Raw genomic sequence first — 18351 nt, forward strand, 5'->3', positions numbered from 1 at the left:
AGAATTAATGATGGATACAGGCGAGAGTAGATGCTAAGGATGCTACGAACTGTCAGGCGCCTTAGGCGGTGTCTAGGTGGTGTCTAGGGGGTATTGAGGCGTGTTTAGGCGTCTATCTCTCACCTGCTAAATACTAGGAGATAATCCAGGCTCGTCTCTCAATCTTGCATCCCTTGTGATTCCAGCCTCCTCGTAACAAACAAACGACGAACTTGAACCTGCCACGGCCACTTCTTGATATTCTAGGAACGACGCGTTTTCTAGATATCTTCTTCGCTCCAGCCTGTGTGCAGTCTTGTCCCACGGTATTACACATTACTTGTGCAGGCACACGACGCGTTAAGCTTCGCCCTCCTCGCGGTCTACGACTGCATATTACTGACCAACATGCCCCTCCGGCAGAGCCTCTTGAGTTTCTACCGGACGCATACCTCAAAGAATGAGTCTGAACCATTCACCTCGTCCAAGACACGACCGACCTTGACTCGTGCAGCCAGCCCGTCGTCGTCAGACACAGACCCAGACACCATCGTCGTGTCGACGTACTCGCAGTCACAGCTCCCTACGCCGTCAGAAAGTTCGCTTGACGTATCTATTGAAGATGCTCGTGCAGTGAGCATGAAGCAAGTGCCAAAGGGTCGGGCACGACGCGTCAGCAGGCGTCTTGCAAGGGACGAACGTCAAAATGGACTGATTGAAGATATGGAGGATGAGAGCATCAAGAATAGAACTGTTAGTGGCGAGACTCTTGTCAACATGGACAACACAAGTCAATCAACCCTGGTGAAAGAGAGTATTGCTGCTTTAGATCTCGCGTGGAACATGAGTGAGGTGTTTGCGAGAGAAAACAAGACTGGCTTATTGGACGCAAAGGGTCAAAAAGCCTTGGACGACAGTGATTTCGCGGATACTACCCAAAATGCCGATGAGGACATGGTCGACGAGGAAGAAAACAGGCTGCAAGAGGAGAAAGCGGCTGCGAAGAAAGCAAAGATGGCAGCAAACAACAAACTGTGGGAGGAACGTCGCAAGACCGCAGAGAAACATGCCACCAGAAGATCATCGCGGATTCCAGGATTTGACAAGGCAGGAGAAATTGCGTCCATGTTCGCAAACAGTGTTCTTGGAAAGAGAAAGGACCGAGGTTCGGAAGTGGAGAGTCGGTCAAGGAAGAGCATGGGCAGCTTGGCTACAAGTTCAATTCAAGAGCCGGATAAGAAGAAGCGACGCGTCAGCGAGGGTGCTACACCAACATTGGAAGAACCCATTCAACCGAAATCGCAGAGACGACGAGAAAAGAAATGGCTGGCATCGGGCCTATACGCCGGTCAACCTAGAGTATTTGATGGCCGCCTCAACGAGAGCAAGAACAGACAGAAGAGTGCGCCTGTTCTGCCTTTCAAGGAGAACACGGTGTTGCCACTGCCCATGTATGCAGGGGAACGGTTGTTGAAGCAAGGGCGGGATTTCAAATTGCCTTTTGACATCTTCTCCCCTCTTCCGGCCGGCCAACCGAAACCTGACGAGTGGAGGAAGGTCAACAAGAATGTGTTTGTGGGAGATGCCGCACAGTCCTGGCGAGTGTCGAAATACGACGAATATTCCAGCTGCATGTGCAAGCCCGAGACCGGGTGTGATCACAACTGCATGAACCGTTGCATGTTCTATGAATGTGACGAACGCAACTGCGACCTCACAGCTGAGCAGTGTGGAAACCGCCAATTCGAAGACCTTCGCCAGCGAGTGAAAAAGGGCGGCAAATACAATGTCGGCGTCGAAGTGATCAAGACCGCGGACAGAGGATACGGAGTTAGAAGCAACCGTACATTCGAGCCGAACCAGATCATCGTTGAATACACGGGAGAGATCATCACTCAGGAAGAGTGCGAGCGTAGGATGAAGAGCATGTACAAGAACAACGAGGTGAGTACTCCCCAAAGGTGTCAAGACTCCAACAGCTGACCTCTTATGCGCAGTGCTACTATCTCATGCTCTTCGACCAGAACATGATCATCGACGCTACTCGCGGATCAATTGCACGCTTCGTCAACCATTCCTGTGCTCCCAATTGCCGCATGGAAAAGTGGACCGTCAACGGTAAACCTCGCATGGCTCTTTTCGCGGGAGATAGGGGGATCATGACTGGAGAAGAACTATCGTACGATTACAACTTCGACCCGTACTCTCTGAAGAATGTCCAAGTGTGCCACTGCGGCGCGGAAAATTGCCGTGGCGTATTGGGACCCCGACCAAAAGAGGAACGGAAACAGAAGAGTCCTGAAGAGGAGCCGAAGAAGCGCTCGGGCAAGTTGGCGGGAGCAAAGAGGAAGATTGCAGAGGTGATCGAGGAGGGCACCATCCGTCTCACGAAAAAGGCCAAAGTGGCACCAAAAGCGAAGGTCTACCGGTCCAACAGCAATTTCAACAGCCCGGTCACGGTTCGCAAGCTCAAGGTTTTGAAGAAGACCGTTCTTCACAAACAGAACACCAGTCCTTTGAAAGGCCTCGCTCGCCAGCCATCGAAGCTCAAGAAGATTGTCGCCAGTGCTAAGGTCAAGGCGGCAAAACAGCGAGTTGTGTCGACAACATCTTCCACGGCCTTGATCGACAATGATGATAGGAAGCCAGGGGCGAAGCCGGTCAGCCGGTCATCCAGTCTGCGAGAAAAGGCATCGAGCGTCAAGAGCCGTATGGTTCGAACGGTTCGAGGAGCGCAAAGTGGGAGAAGCCGAACCATTCGACCTATTATGGACGAGATGGACGAGAAGAACGATTTGTGAATGACGGGGTGGTGAACGGATTTTTTTTGTAGTTGAGCATTTGTTACACAGGCGGACGAAAGACGAGATACAGAAAGGAAAGACGAAGGACTCAACGACATGATGTGCTGTTGCTGGGAAGAGGAAATACGACTGCTATGCAAACTACGGTCATGGATGGCTGGCAATACTGAGGCAGAAGTGTGATGTTGTTTATGTTGCGATGTTCCATCTCAGGCGATTGGGCGAACTCGAACTCCAACTGGATCTGGATCTGGACCTGGAACAGCAGCTGGAGCTTCAAGCAGGAGATTAAAGGCGGACTTCTCCCCTTGTACGATCGACCGGCGTCATAACGTCGACCTTCCTATTCAGTTCAGTCCAACTCAATCCAAATCATATCAAATCAAATCAAATCAAATCAAATCAAAGCAAGTGTTTAGAGTCATGTTATCACATCTATCTATCCAACCGTCAGTGTGTGTTTGTCTGGGTCGAATACCTTCTTCGCCATCTACATCACAAAGATTGCGGGTTCGCTTGAAACTAACTACCCCACAAAAGGAATAGACCATGGCCACCTCGTCGTCCTTCTCATCCATCATAGACAAATACCGGCCGGACCTGGGACCGTATGAAGAACTATACAAGCACTGCCACGCCAACGGCGAACTCTCGACGCAAGAGAAAGAAACCGCGGCTCTGATCACATCCCGCCTCCAACAGATTTCCAGCGACTTCGACATCCGCACAGACATCGGCGGCCATGGCCAGATCGCCGTTCTGGACAACGGGCCTGGCCAGACGATTCTGCTCCGCGCCGACATCGACGCGCTGCCGATCAAGGAGAAGACGGGACTACCTTACGCCAGCACGAAGATGATGCGTGACACGGACGGGATCAAGAAACCGGTGATGCACGCGTGCGGGCACGATTTCCACATCACGTCGCTCCTGGGCGCCGCCGAGACGCTGGTGGCGGCGCGGTCGACGTGGTCCGGCCGAATCGTGTTTCTCTTCCAACCGGCGGAAGAACGCGGCAGCGGGGCGCGCGCCATGGTCGACGACGGGCTCTACGACGGCGGCAAACACGCGTGTCCCATCCCGGACGTGGTCCTGGGCCAACACGTGTTCCCGCTCCCCGCGGGCACGACAGCTACGCGACCGGGTCCTATCATGTCCGCGGCGGATAGTTTCAAAATCACCATCTACGGCAGCGGCGGGCATGGGTCGATGCCGCATCGCACCATCGACCCCGTCGTGATCGCCAGCCACGTCGTCGTGCGGTTACAGACGATTGTGTCGCGCGAAGTCCCGCCGGACGAGATCGCCGTCGTCACCGTGGGCGCGTTGCAGGCGGGAAGTACGGAGAACGTGATTTCCGATGAGGCCGTGCTGAAGATCAATATCCGCACCGTCAGTGCGGTGTGGCGCGATCGCATTCTGGCATCGGTGAAGCGAATCGTCAAGGCCGAATGTCTGGCGGGCAATTGTCCCAAGGAGCCGACGTTTGAGGCGACCTCGTCGTTTCCCCTGACGATCAATGATCGCAAGGTCGCGGAGACGATCAATCGGTCGTTCACGCAGTATTTTGGGGACCGACATGATCCCGAGATGGCGAATGTGTTGGGGAGTGAGGATTTCGGGATTCTCGCGTCCGCCATTGACCGGCCTTATTGTTTCTGGTTCTTTGGAGGGCATGAGAAGTCGAAACACGATGAGATGGTCCGCAGAGGGGAGGAGGATAGTCTGCCGGTCAATCATAGTCCGTACTTTGCGCCGGTGATTCAGCCGACCCTGACGACGGGGGTGGATGCGTTGGTTGTCGCCGCCTTGACATATCTGGGGAAGGAGGAGGAGGAGGAGGATTGGGAGGATTGGGAGGACTGTCAAGTTGATTGATATCGTTGTTGGCCTGGAAAGAGTTGTTGTCTACCTTATGGAGGAGTAGAGCCAGTATGCCACAAGTATTACGACGACGTTGATGGGTATCAAAGTGCTGCGTGATGGCGATGCGATGGCTGTGTGTCTACAGAGTTCTGTATCTCAAGTGTTTCCCTTCACTTCCCTTCCCTTCATCGCCCGCTTTACCTCTCTCGTCATGCCAATGGCCGTATACTAGGTACGTATGCATGCATATTGGCCCGGAACGAGATGGATCTCGTATCTGTGTCGCAGCGCGTGTATGCGTAATCAGCACAACAGCCACACCACGTCTCTGAATCCTGGAATCCTAGAATCCGACATCGGCAGAATGTTATTGGTATGGGCGGAGAATGGCCGAGAAGAGGAAAGAGAACAGAAGAATACCTAGAAAGAGGGCAACAAGATACAGACAGACACAGTATATACTCTGGAAGCTGTCAGCCGTCGACGCCTGCAGCTGAGCGAGCTTCTTCTCATCGATCCTCCATCCAAGATCCATCAAGCTCGCTTCGGAATCCCGGCAGTGACAATGTTCAATATTAGTTGACGACGGGCCGCCCGTCTGATCCGAGCACCAGCCACCAGCCACCAGCACGAGCACCAATGATTCACATCAGTACAAGATTAAAGGATCCAGTCAATGTTGGTATCCTCCAGGCTACCTACCTCTCTCGCTATATGATTACGTGCCCTGCCCGTGCCCGTGGCTAGCCGAGCTCTACAGACAATCGAATTGAATGTCCATCGCGAACATCAATGAGCAACAGCATCAGCATCAGCAACAGCTACAGCTACAGCTACGTCGTCGTCATTGACAGGTTGCTCTTCTCCTTGTCGAACGCCTCTTGACAATCAATATAACATATACCTAGGTATATATATATATACATCCATTTTCGGACATACCCTAAGACCAAGGTATCTCGCACTTGGATGTACCAAGATACCAAGATACAAATACTGGTACCATCACATCTGAAAAAAGGAAGGGTCGCTGTTCACGACCACATATACTCGGTACTACCTTGAGATATATATATATATATATATCATCAACATCACCCAGTTTCAATTCCAAGCTTGAGATCACCCAGCAGAGGCATTGTTCCACCATGGCGCCGTCCATCAAACTCGCCATTCTCGACGACTACGCCAATATTGCTCCCGCGCATTTCCAGCGTCTCATCTCGCCACAAAAGCAACAACAACAACAACCAAACAACACGTCCGAATCTCAATCCGAATCACAATCACAGCCCCCGTTTGACCTACAAATCCGTTCATTCCCAGAAACCCTTAACGCGCGTCTACCAGTTGAGCACGACTTACTGGTGGCCCGTCTGTACCCATACACCGTCATCTCCTCGATGCGCGAGCGCACGCAATTCCCGCGCTCCGTGCTCTCGCAGCTGCCGAACTTGAAGCTACTGTTGACGACAGGCCCGAAGAACGCGGCGATCGACGTCGCCGCGTGCAAGGAACTAGGGATCACTGTGGCCGGGACTGGACCGAAACCGAACGCCGTGCCGGGGTATGATGCGACGAACGAGCAGACGTGGGCGTTGATTTTAGGCTTAGTCAAAGGTGTCGTGCAGGGCGACAAGAGGCTAAAGACGACGAGGGAGGGGTGGCAGGTTGATATCAAGCCTCCTCGTAAAAGTCATGTTGACAAGGATGTCGACAAGGACGATGCTGGCCTTGACACCGACACCAACACTATCGACATGGACAACGACACTGAAGATCCAGACTTACAACCCACCACCACCACAACAACCACTATTTCAGAGGATACCTTCACCTTCAACGAAGAAGAAGACGACGACCAACAAACAAAACCCGACAACAGATTCAATCCAGCCCTGGTCTCGTCCCTAGCCGGCAAAACGCTTGGTCTCCTCGGTCTCGGCCGGCTCGGCACCCAAGCCGCCGTGACCGGCCATCTGGGATTCGGCATGAAGATCCTCGCCTGGTCAAGCAGTCTGACGCAAGCGCGCGCCGACGAAGCCGCCTCTTCGCGCGGCCTGCCCGCGGGCGTGTTCGAAGTCGCCGCCTCGAAAGAAGACCTGTTCCGCCGCGCCGACGTGCTGAGCATCCACTACGTGCTGGGCGAGCGGTCGCGCGGGATCGTCGGCAAGAAGGAACTCGAGCTGATGAAACCCACCGCGTATCTGGTCAATACGTCGCGCGGCCCGCTGGTCCAGGAGCCCGAGTTGCTCGAGGTCCTGGAGAAGGGCGGCATCAGAGGTGTTGGGCTCGATGTCTTTGACACCGAGCCGTTGCCGGCCGATAGTCCGTGGCGGAGGGAGGGGTTTTGGGGAAGACAAGGTCGCAGTCGTGTCTTGTTGAGTCCGCATTTGGGTTATGCTGATGAAGATACTATGCATGCTTGGTATGAGCAGCAGGTTGAGGTTGTGAGGGCGTGGATGGCTGGAGAGGGGGTTAAGGGGGTGGTTCTTACTTGAGAGATGGAATTGAAATTGGACAGACAAGGGATAATATACATATATACACACACATACTATATATTACATGTTTCTATTTAGTAGTAGTGAAAGAAGAGGAGGGATCTCTCCAAGTCTTAGGTATGTTGCAATGGAGCAGATATATCTTCTCGACGTGAGATACTACTTACTAACTTAGACATTTAATATACTAGATGAGTTATTTTGTTAGGATTATATACATTCTCAGCGAAAAGAATAGGGATTGTTTACATATCGGAACTTAGATTCGGTTGCCAAAAGAGTCTTTTAATCTCTTCATTGGCTTGTTACCGCAGTCTGAGATGCTGGGACATGCGACTCCTATCTCCAATCCCCTAAAGACTATCATCATTCTTAATCTGCACCTTGATCGCTCCGCTCTTGGGATCGCTGGCCGCCTTGAAGGCCTCGGCGGCCTGGCTAAGGTTGAAGCGATGCGTGACCAGTCTGTCCATATTGATGACGCCACTCTGGACCAGCCGAATAGCTCTGGGCCAGGTGTTGCAGTAGCGGTATTGATACTGCAGATCGATTTCCATGGTGCTGAGGCGCATGAAGGGAATCTTCATCTCGTTCTTGCCCACCCCGATCACAAACACTTTGCCGCCGAACTTGACGCTCCAGATTGCACTGGCCACGCTGGACTCGACCCCTGTGCACTCCATGGCCACGCGGGGACGAATCCCTCCCATGGCCTGGATGATGCCGTCGGCACATTCTTCCGCAGACTTGCCCATGGGCACCTGAAAGGTCTTGACCCGCGGGACCAACGACTGCGCAAACTTCAGCCGGCCCGCGTCAATGTCGGTGATCAGCAACGGACAGGCTCCGGCGGCTTGACAGCACAACAGCGTCACCAGCCCAATAGGGCCAGCACCGCATATCAGCACGGGATCACCAAGGCGAACGCCTGCGCGCTCCACACCGGCCAACGCAACCGACAGCGGTTCCAGCAGACTTCCATCTTCGAAGCTCATGTCCCCAATCTTGTGGCACCACATGGCGGGATGTTTCACGTACCGTCTCAAGAGGCCGTCAACTGGAGGTGTGCTGAGGAACTCGACGCTCTCGCACCCGTTGTAACGGCCCGTCAAGCAGGGTTCGCATTTGAAACAGGGAATATTGGGCTCGATGGCCACGCGGTCGCCGGGCTTTAACGTTGTCACGGACGGGTGGGCGGCTAGAACGACACCGGCGGACTCATGGCCTAGGATGTGATCTCCCGTCACTATCATCGGTCCTATACATCCTGCGTGCCAGAAGTGGACGTCCGAGCCGCAGATGCCGGTCGATTTGACTCCAATGTAGACTTCCCCTTCTTTCAGATCTTTGCCTTGTTGCACCTCTTCCAACGAGGGCGACGCCTCGGCCACCCATAGATCGTGTTTCGGGTTTGTGAAGACGCCAATGTTGGACTTTGTGATCTCCGTCGTCGTGGAGGCCATGGTTGCGGCGGTGCTGGAGGAAATGCTGCCGGACGCTGAGGGAGGTAGATGACCAGGTAGGGGAAGATAGAGAGTGACGCCTCGAGGTCTGGAGGCCTTATACCGTCACCGGTGTGCGACAGTGACCACAGCAGAGTACTAGGTACCACAGTCCTCCGTAGGTATCGAATTGCAGTCTGTCGCCGGTTATATTGCGGTGGTGCGGGGTATCTATCACCACAGGATCAACACCGTCGCACAAGGAAAGGAAGGTGCTCCTCGGAAAGTGGAAAAGAACATGAAAAAGAGAGACTGCGTCTGATATTTCAAGGTGAAGGATATGAGGTACTTTATTTATACCTGCGTGTACCCAAGTTCATCCATCCATCCATCCATCCATGCTTTTACTCCCCGTCGAGGCCGTCTCCAAATATTGTCCTCCGGAGACCTCCACTGTTCGACCTCTGCATCCCCACACTCCTTGACCGCCGGAACCTGTCCTCTTTGGGTGCCGAGGCCGTTGCAATGCGGATACTGTTCCGTTTTCGGGTGAATAAACCTCAATGGCCAAACTGGGGATCCATATTCGTGACACTTTAGACCCGCACAGCCGCCATGTAATACAATGAACAATGTAGTGAAGGGGACTGACCCCTTTTGAGCTCCCGTAAAGCGCGCCATAAACAGAGTGGGCGCAGCTTTCCACCACCCTTCCAGCAGCTTTGCATCCTGGACCACGGTACCCGAGGACCCTTCTTCTCGCCAATGTGTTGAATCTTGCAAGGCATGTAATTGCCCATGATGAAACAGCTATTTGCGTTGGCTTATAACCATGCTCACTGGGACGTGTCGAAGATCCCTCCAGACGCGGGCGCATGTGCGAGAATTTCGCCCCGATATTTTGGTATGCGCTCTTTGTGGTTCTTGGCCCCTCAGTACACCTTTCGTGATCATTGCCCAAATAGACTCGGTAACGTAGGTTGGGATGTTAGATATAGGGAGGCTTTCGGGTTCGAATAGGCCGATCTCGACCTCAGGAGGTCCGTGTACAATATCGTCGGGAATCGTGTAGGTACGCGGTTCATGATCAAGATCTTCGTTGATTCTGGCCCGGAAACTGGTATCCTTTTCGTCAGGCTGTTGTAGGACTTGGGAGAGCCGGTGCGCGAGGCGCATATCTCTTTTCGAATTCATGGATGGAGCGTTCTTTTGTCACGAAAAGGCCCACGATTCGCCCAGGGGGGCCGCCCTGGCTCTAAAAAGGACTTTGATCCTAGGTATTGTGCCTAGAGATTCTGGACCTGGAGTTGATATCTGTTGTGATCGGGGCGCCCACCGGATCATGACATCTTTCGTACGCCGTGTAAAGGCTTCTAGGTGGGAAAAGTTAGCCTTCAAGAATCGGCGACGTAAGATAAAAGGCTCGAAGGATATATATAGTACTTACTGGCTGTGATGGCGACGCTGGAGCACTCCCGGCTCGTTTCTTGAAGTCCCGGGGCTTTGCGTGAGCCAGTGTTTCCGGAGGTGGTCGTCGGACCCTATCATTCGGGTGAGTCAACGTTAGTCATAGTACTAAGGATCGACAGGCATCTTCCGCCCGAGTATTGAGTAGGGTACGAACGTACCTTGCCTTAGTATCGCAAAGGTGTAACTAGCTCGCTCTTGGACGTACGATCGCCCTTCCCCCGGCGCTTCGGGAATCCCATATTGAACTGCGCCCAAGATGACATGATTGTCACGAACAGGCCGACGACTCGCCCAGGAGGCCGCCCTGGCAAAAGGGCTTGAATCCTAGGCATTGTGCCTAGAGATTCTGGATCTGTAGTTGATATCTTGACATGACCGGGAGTCCACCGGATTCATGACAATGATACTATCATCGATGGCTTGTAGCAGTGGGAGTAAGGTAACGAATTTGCTTTCCTTGGGCAGACGAAGAATCTCGAGGATCGGATCTCGAATGTTCGATCTCGATAGTAAAGTAATCTGGTGCTCAGGGGTAAACGGATCAACCGCGTCGTGCGTGCTTTATCTGTTTAGAGGCAGAAAGGATGTGAGTCTGCGTGAAATACAGTCAAGGAGCAAAAGAACTTGCGTAGTATGGTGATAGGAAAGTTGTCACAAACGGGCCCACGCTCACCTAGGGGGCCGCCCTGGCAGAAAGGACTTCAACCTACCTACCTAGGCATTGTGCCTAGTAATTCTGAGCCTGGAGTTGATATCTGTTGTGATCAGGGCGCCCACCCGATCATAAAAAGAGTGGACGAAGTTAGGTAAGGCTCCCTTCGAATGCCAAACTCTGTGGCAACTAGATTGTAAACATATCTCGAGCCTTCCGAAGTAGGTGGACAGGCCCTTGTTGAGGCTGAACAGGCTGGCCTATGGTGGTAGGGATGAAGAGCAGGCGCCAGGAGCAGCTGCGAGGGATGGATGGATGAATGAATGGATGGGCCCCCATGTCGGCGTTTGATGTTCAAAAGCCGAATACTAGTGAGAATGGCCAATAAGATTGCCAAGTTGCCCAGCAGCCGGTGTCATCGCCGCAAATTACTGCTTTGGGGTTCCTGAAGATCACGATTGGGGATACTTGATGTGGGATTCATTAATTCATTATTTGATTCTCAGAAGACTACACCTCATCAAGGTGTGTGGTGAGTCGTGGTTACTTGCTAGATAATCTCAGATCGTTTGCATTGTCACCTTGAGGGGCGTCTACAAGGATTGGACGCATTTACTGATCGACCGCCAACATGGACGCATTAACAAAGATGTTCTCGCTAGCTGGCAAAACGGCCGTGGTTACAGGTGGCACAAGAGGCATTGGCGCTGCAATGGCCCTGGCCCTGGCTGAAGCGGGAGCCGACATCATTTTGATACAGGTAGGAAGGGCCAACCCAACCAACACGGAGGGCCGTGACAAACGGCTGAGGCTACGTGGAGTCTTGACATACCGACATCGAATTCGAACTGACATTTGATCATTCGAACCCAGAGAGATGAAAGCAACACGAAGACCTACAACCAGATCCAGGAACTTGGTCGAAAAGCCACAATTGTCACAGCCGATCTGGCAGACCAGTCGTCGGTGGAAACGCTGATCCCAGGCCTAGTCAGGGCTGGCCACGACATGCACATTCTTCTCACTTGCGCCGGCATCCAGAAACGGCATCCAGCTCACCAATTTCCCCTGGACGACTGGAACTCGGTCCTACAAGTCAACCTTACAACCGTCTTCACCCTGTGTCGCGACTTCGGAGCGTACTTGTTGTCTAAACCCGACCCGGCGCCGGGACATTCCCGAGGCAGTATCATCAACGTCGCTTCTCTTCTTACATTCCAGGGTGGAATTACTGTGCCTGCGTATGCGGCTTCCAAGGGCGGCGTGGGCCAGTTGACGAAAGCGCTGAGCAACGAATGGGCCGGCAAGGGGATTCAGGTCAATGCCATCGCGCCGGGATATATCGACACGGATATGAATGAGGCGTTGATCGCGAACGAGACCAGAGCCAGGCAGATCTTGGAGAGGATTCCGGCTGGACGCTGGGGGAAGCCCGAGGATTTCAAGGGCGCAGTGGTGTTCCTTGCGAGTAATGCTAGTATGTATGTGAGTGGGGAGGTGTTGACGATTGATGGAGGATGGATGGGACGGTAGCAACACCGTGTGTTATCCACAGACTAGGTATGATTCGCACTGGAACTGTTTGATAGAAGCGGTTCATTGACATGCGCAGGCCAAAAAGCATCAGAGGGGAAATGAAAAGACAGTATTTTGCAGGAAGGAGTTGTCATTTGAAAGTCGGGGAAGGTTTGCCGGTGTCTGTGTCAACCTCGATGACAACGATATTATTCAAAAGTGTTCTGATTCACCTTACTGCCTCTGCCAACTCGAGTCCTGGTGCCGGGCAAGAAACCACTGGTAGGTAACGAGCTGGTCAAAGATCACAATTCAGTCAGTTGGGGCAAGCTTTCATCTAGAGTCGTTCCCTGAGCCTGGACCGACGGTATGCCGACTTCGATCTCACCAATTCCGGCCCTTGTCTGGGACCAGCAGACAAGCACTCCTTGAGCTCTGGAGATGCGATGCGTTGCGCATGGCGGCCTTCTATGGCCGGCGCAGGTAGGTCAATGGGGAACTGGTCATGCAAAACGATCCAGAATCGTCGATGCTCTTGCGCTGGTTCGACAAGTCAGGTCACAGCCGGTGACGACTACTGGCTGTTTGCCCTGCTTCGCTGAACTTGCAAGTTCTTTATTGAGAGAGCTCTCAATAAACGGCGGATCTTATACAAGATCCCGCACTCTGCTGTTGCCGTCCAATGCCTATTTTGGTTATTGAGTGGGTCACGTGCTGTTTGTTGTTTATTGAGGCTCTATTCAGCCATGCTTTTGGCCCTGTTATTGACACACCATGTCTCTCATGATACAAAACCTCCTGTTCTTTCTTCTCTCTTTGTTACGTCTGCTGTCTCGGTCCTTTTCAAAAGTCTATCTTTGCCGACAAAGCGCCCTTTGTTTTGCATCTTTGTTGACAGTCCTAAGCAACCCTCCAGGTATCAACACTACCTTGAGACAAAGAACCTCTACCTTCACCCACTCGACTGCAGCCAAATAGGAGTTTGCCGTCAGGTCAAACATGCATAGCCTGTTGATCCATTTTTCGAACATTGGAACCGATCCCGTTGGGAACGAAACTGGAAAAATGGGAACCCCAATGTCAGTCGTGCAGGACACGGTTGTCAAAGCAACCCAACATGCCGGATTTCATGCCGGCAAGCAAACAAATCACTACCACCTCCATGATGCCAGGGACCTGGCAGATGGTAACCTACCCTTCAGCAGCTTAAGACTCCAACCTCCCGGAAACAGCACGTTTGGAAATCTGACCTTCTCGAATGTTGCAGGCGCTGGCCACAATCTGACCAACACCCCTCCCTATTATACCGGATTGCGTGGCGTCAACTTGAAAATGGACTCCCGACTAGTCAGACTGTTGTGGTTGTCGATATTGATCGCCATCAGCATAGTGTTAATCCTGCGGCTGGTTCAACTCTTCGTGTCATACATCCGGAACATCTATTGCATGACGGTAACCCCATCACAACAGAAATATTATACCATCGACCGAGTCTGGATCTGGCCGTGGCTGAAGAAGCACGTCGTCTATGCGCCCCTTGTCAAGAAGCGGCACAACCGTGAGTTTCAGATGTCAAGCGCCGTCAACTACGGTACCCTACCAGGGCGCATCCATTCGATACTCCTCATACTCTATGCGCTCTCGAACCTGGTGTATTGCCTGCTCTTGGACTGGAGAGCGCCGGAGAAAGGAGCGGTGTTTGCCGAACTCCGAGGTCGAAGTGGTATTCTGGCCACCGTCAACCTGATTCCTCTTGTGGTCCTGGCCTCCAGGAACAACATTGCCATTCCGATTCTCCGGGTCAGTTTCGACACCTTCAACCTATTTCACCGCTGGATTGGGAGGATTGTGGCCATTGAAACCATGATCCACTTCTTCGCGTGGATGGCCGCGTACATTCTTGCCAAAGGGGATGACGCGACTCCCAAGATCTTCAACCACAATCCTTTCCTCCAGTTTGGTCTGGCGGGTATGGTTGCCATCATAATCATCCCCTTCCATTCATTCTCCGTCATCCGCCATGCTTTCTACGAGACATTCCTGCACCTTCACCAATTTCTCGCGTTCACAGCTCTCCTGGGTGTTTATGTCCATTTGGACGCAAAGAAATTGCCCGCTTACCCCTCAATCCTGACGGCAGTACTCTTGTGGATGGCTGAACGCCTTTTGCGTCTGGGAAGGTTGGTGTACCTCAACTATTCCCGAAAAGGCGGTATCACAACAGTGTTTGTGGAGGCTCTACCCGGGGACGCGTGCCGAGTCACCTTTCAGCTTCCGCGACACATTACCATCCGCCCTGGCAGCCATGTCTATGTATACATCCCAGCAATCTCGCTGTGGATGTCACACCCATTCTCAGTGGCATGGACCAACATTGAGTCCGAACCACCTGTGGGCCGCTCTCCTCTGCCTCTGAGCCCAAAGACCCCGACCACGCTGGAAAGACAGTCGTTCGGTCGGAGATTTTCTGTTTCCAAGGCCCCTACCAGCGTCTCTCTTATCATGGTGGCTCGGACAGGCATGACGAGGCAACTCTATCAGACTGCCCGACGGGCCCCTAACGCGAAGCTCTATCTGAATGGGTTTTTGGAGGGGCCATACGCCGGTCACGATTCCCTCGAAAGCTACGGAACTGTCGTCATGTTTGCTGGAGGTGGTGGCATCACCCATCATCTTGTCCAAATCCGCCATCTACTGGCAGGAGCGCAGGCACAAACGGTGGCGACGCGCAAGATTGTTCTGGTCTGGTCAATCCGCGATGTCGACCCCATGGAATGGGTCAAGCCGTGGATGACGGAGATTCTCCACATGGAAGGCCGGCGAGAGATCTTGAAGATCATGGTTTGTGTCAGCCGACCCACCCACCATATCAATCCAAAGAAGAGCAAGCCGACGGTACAACTCATTGAAGGTCGAGTAGACCCTGGAAGTATCCTAGACGAAGTGCTACCGGCGAGGATTGGGGCGACCATGATCAGTGTCTGTGGACCGGGCGCATTGGCGGACGAGGTTAGAGCAGCGGTGCGCAAGAGGATGCACAAGGCGAACATGGATATGAACGAAGAGAGCTTCACGTGGTGATGGAGAGCTGTTCGAGCTTAGGGGAGGATGGGCGCCCCTAACGTCGAGTATTACTGCCGTGTGCTCGGACGCTCACACGCTCAGCCACTCAAGACAAGACTGCGACATTTTTGTATCGCAGAATTCATCCTAATAATGTATGCCTCATACTCCTCTGAACCATGTAGAAGTGGCAACAGTAATGACGATGACTTGCTGAGTTCAATACACGTACAGAGTAGCTGAATAATCATGTGGACCTCCATCTGTGCTGCACAGCCTCGTCACCAAGCCGGATGCCGCGCAAACCATCGTGAACGATCGAGGTGACAGGGATGGCGGATGACGAGGAACCGCAATGCAGGATTGGCGTAGATGTCATTCAGGCAATGCTAACCCGGCCAACTTGTCGATTCACTGCTGACGAGCGACCAGAGCCAAGCGAAGCAGATGCGTGGCTGATTCACGTTCGGGCAACACTCGTGTCTTTGTACAGCGTCGATTTCATCGCCAACGCATTAGTAGTTGGATGGTTGCGCTGATGCCGCAGTTCAAGTTGTCGGAACGCGCCATCTTTGCCATCCTCGACCAACCTTTGCTCGGGATGAAAAGGAGTGTCCGATGCTGATTTCTAGACCAGATCGAATCTTCCTCACCGACACCGCAATCACTCTGTCTCCGCCGCTTAAAACGACCCTGGTCTTTACTGGTCTGGAAGAACCGGAGATCCCCAAGCTTCCTCTCCATCCTCTGCGAGCCGCCCCTAGGGTCCTTGGGTCCCTGTTTCACCAACGGACCGTCTCCCCGCCGATCGCATAGCCTGCCTGACCAATTTATACGCGCCCTGGCCATTGAGCAATATCCCTGGAGTTCTCAGTTCTCAGTTCTCACATCGGGCTGCGGCGGATACTCCTGCATACTGACAGCGTCTCTTCGGCGCTTCCGACACAGGAGCGAAGATGAAGAAATTCCTAGGAAACATCAAAAAGAAGAGCGGGAGTATGGGCAATGCCACTATACATGATTGCGTACAAACAGGCTGATGACAATGTAGGTCCCGACCGGAATGCAACTACACCGGTTGTCTTGCCCCAGGGCGATTCTCCTGAAGCTGTCATTGTCCGCGAAGTGGTGAGTGCGCCGCTCCAGGGTATGAGACGTCGCAAGGCTGACCGCAACTTAGACTGCATTCTGTGAATCAGGCGCACCTAATTCAGCGGCCGCCGGTGACGAATACCTTCATCTCCCAGCCATTGTTGATGCAGCCGAGTCGAGTCCTACCGCAGCCAAAGAAGCTGCTGCGACCGTTCGTCGCTACCTGTCAAAAGACCATTACCAGAGGGGATATGCACAATACAATGCCATCATGTTGCTCCGCATCCTCACCGACAACCCTGGTCCCGGCTTTACTCAGAACTTCGATTCCAAGTTTGTGTCGACGGTCAAGGAACTGCTTCGGGATGGGAAAGACGGCAGTGTACAGCAAATCCTGAGGGAAACGCTGGATTACATCGAGGTCGACAAGGCTCCTGGCAATGATACTCTTGGGCCGCTGGTCGAAATGTGGAGGAAGGAGAAAGGCAAGCGAAATACTCTTCGTCAATCGGTAGGTTCAGGATCTCTGGAAGCCGCGAGTTCCGATCGTCATACTGAACACCAACAGCAACACCGAGTACCTCCTCCATTTGCGGGACAATACCAACACCCAGGTCCAAGGGTAGATCTCCTTCCACCTCCAGAAGAACTGGCCGCGCGGATTGAAGAAGCAAAAACTACTGCTCGACTACTCGTCCAGACGGTTCAATCAACGCCACAATCGGAACTGTTGGCCAACGATTTGGTACAAGAGTTCGCGGGCAGAGCCCAGTCTGCGCAAAAGAGCATCCAAACGTATATGAATTGTCAGAACCCGCCTCCGGATCCGGACACCATGCTCACTCTGATCGAAACCAATGATCATTTGAATATCGCCATGTCGAAACATCAGAGAGCAGTGCTACGGGCGAGAAAGGCCAACGGGACGGGTACCCCCAGTCCTGGACTTCAGACGGACTCCATGCCGAATCCGATTTCTATGCCGCAACATAATCTGGGCCAAAATGTGTATAGTTCTGGCGCTCGACCTGATAGTGCCGCCTATTCGGAATCGCCTCCCGAGCGACAGAACACCTTTCCAACCCCTGTCAATGGATCCCGGCAGGAAGAGCGGTATACTCCTCCACCAGGCCCTCCTCCCTCCGCTCAAGGAGCTGCCCGAGATCCGCCTGCTACAAGCAGCTACGATTATGCGTACCCGTACACCGCTCCCGGAACAGCACCTCCATTGCCGACCAGACTTCGGCCACAGTCACGAGTTGGGGTGTACGGGCACAGCGAAAACCCCTTCGCAGACGATGCATATGGGTCAGGTTCGCCACAACGACATGAACCACGCACATCAACATATGATCGCACCCCTGATACACCGTCCACCGAGCCACAAAGGGGCGCCGGACATCAATACCCTAGCGAGCTCAGCAGCGGGCAGGAGATTTCAAATCCTTATGAATCGGCGCAAGGGTATATTCAGAAGCCAGATTCTCCTGCTGCATATGACCCATCGTCACAAATACACCATGGTCGTCAACCTAGTGATGCGTACGGAAGTGATACATTGAGCCCGGTAGACGACACAGGACGACGAATGAATGACATGCATATCTGATTAATGGAGCAAGCGTCACGGGGTTGAAGTAAGGCTTTGGGGCCTTTACATGTAGCGTTGAATACTGGCGACAAACTGAATTGAGATACCCTCCTGGCTGAATCTTTTGAACCTCGTATACCTACTAGGTACCAACTAAATGCCAACAGTCGCGTGAATTGAATATAACATGCGGTATCAACTTATGCAATTGTATCCAGCGCTCGTCCTTATCGATAACGGCGTAGTATTTAATTATTGACGTTCTGCCGAAACGAGTGAAAGTAGCCGCTGGGATTCCCAGATTCCAGTTGATTGAGGGCTTCATCCTCGGTGACTGACTGCCCTCTGCACTTCGACACCACCTTTTCTTCGC

The 18351-nt window shown here is 52.9% G+C and overlaps 7 protein-coding genes across 7 annotated transcripts; 6 read left to right on the top strand and 1 right to left on the bottom strand.

Moving 5' to 3' along the window:
• Positions 1-387: 387 nt before the first annotated feature.
• On the top strand, positions 388-2780 carry A1O1_04252 (histone-lysine N-methyltransferase ASH1L; the record flags this gene model as incomplete). Its single annotated transcript, XM_007725147.1, has 2 exons — positions 388-1923; positions 1977-2780. 2 exons carry the CDS (start codon positions 388-390, stop codon positions 2778-2780), a joined length of 2340 nt encoding a protein of 779 aa, XP_007723337.1.
• A 552-nt stretch (positions 2781-3332) lies between these two features.
• Positions 3333-4661, top strand: A1O1_04253 (hippurate hydrolase; the record flags this gene model as incomplete). Its single annotated transcript, XM_007725148.1, has 1 exon — positions 3333-4661. The coding sequence occupies one exon, from the start codon at positions 3333-3335 to the stop codon at positions 4659-4661; it is 1329 nt and encodes a 442-aa protein (XP_007723338.1).
• A 1136-nt stretch (positions 4662-5797) lies between these two features.
• On the top strand, positions 5798-7150 carry A1O1_04254 (uncharacterized protein; the record flags this gene model as incomplete). The annotated part of the gene is made up of 1 exon (XM_007725149.1): positions 5798-7150. The coding sequence occupies one exon, from the start codon at positions 5798-5800 to the stop codon at positions 7148-7150; it is 1353 nt and encodes a 450-aa protein (XP_007723339.1).
• A 356-nt stretch (positions 7151-7506) lies between these two features.
• On the bottom strand, positions 7507-8616 carry A1O1_04255 (L-iditol 2-dehydrogenase; the record flags this gene model as incomplete). Its single annotated transcript, XM_007725150.1, has 1 exon — positions 7507-8616. One exon carries the CDS (start codon positions 8614-8616, stop codon positions 7507-7509), a length of 1110 nt encoding a protein of 369 aa, XP_007723340.1.
• A 2732-nt stretch (positions 8617-11348) lies between these two features.
• On the top strand, positions 11349-12250 carry A1O1_04256 (2-deoxy-D-gluconate 3-dehydrogenase; the record flags this gene model as incomplete). Its single annotated transcript, XM_007725151.1, has 2 exons — positions 11349-11477; positions 11591-12250. The coding sequence occupies 2 exons, from the start codon at positions 11349-11351 to the stop codon at positions 12248-12250; spliced, it is 789 nt and encodes a 262-aa protein (XP_007723341.1).
• A 1059-nt stretch (positions 12251-13309) lies between these two features.
• On the top strand, positions 13310-15313 carry A1O1_04257 (uncharacterized protein; the record flags this gene model as incomplete). The annotated part of the gene is made up of 1 exon (XM_007725152.1): positions 13310-15313. One exon carries the CDS (start codon positions 13310-13312, stop codon positions 15311-15313), a length of 2004 nt encoding a protein of 667 aa, XP_007723342.1.
• A 987-nt stretch (positions 15314-16300) lies between these two features.
• A1O1_04258 (uncharacterized protein) lies at positions 16301-17996 on the top strand (the record flags this gene model as incomplete). The annotated part of the gene is made up of 2 exons (XM_007725153.1): positions 16301-16423; positions 16476-17996. 2 exons carry the CDS (start codon positions 16301-16303, stop codon positions 17994-17996), a joined length of 1644 nt encoding a protein of 547 aa, XP_007723343.1.
• Between the last annotated feature and the right edge of the window lie 355 nt (positions 17997-18351).

Source organism: Capronia coronata (assembly GCF_000585585.1).
Source record: "Capronia coronata CBS 617.96 chromosome Unknown acBCG-supercont1.3, whole genome shotgun sequence".
Taxonomy (NCBI): domain Eukaryota; kingdom Fungi; phylum Ascomycota; class Eurotiomycetes; order Chaetothyriales; family Herpotrichiellaceae; genus Capronia; species Capronia coronata.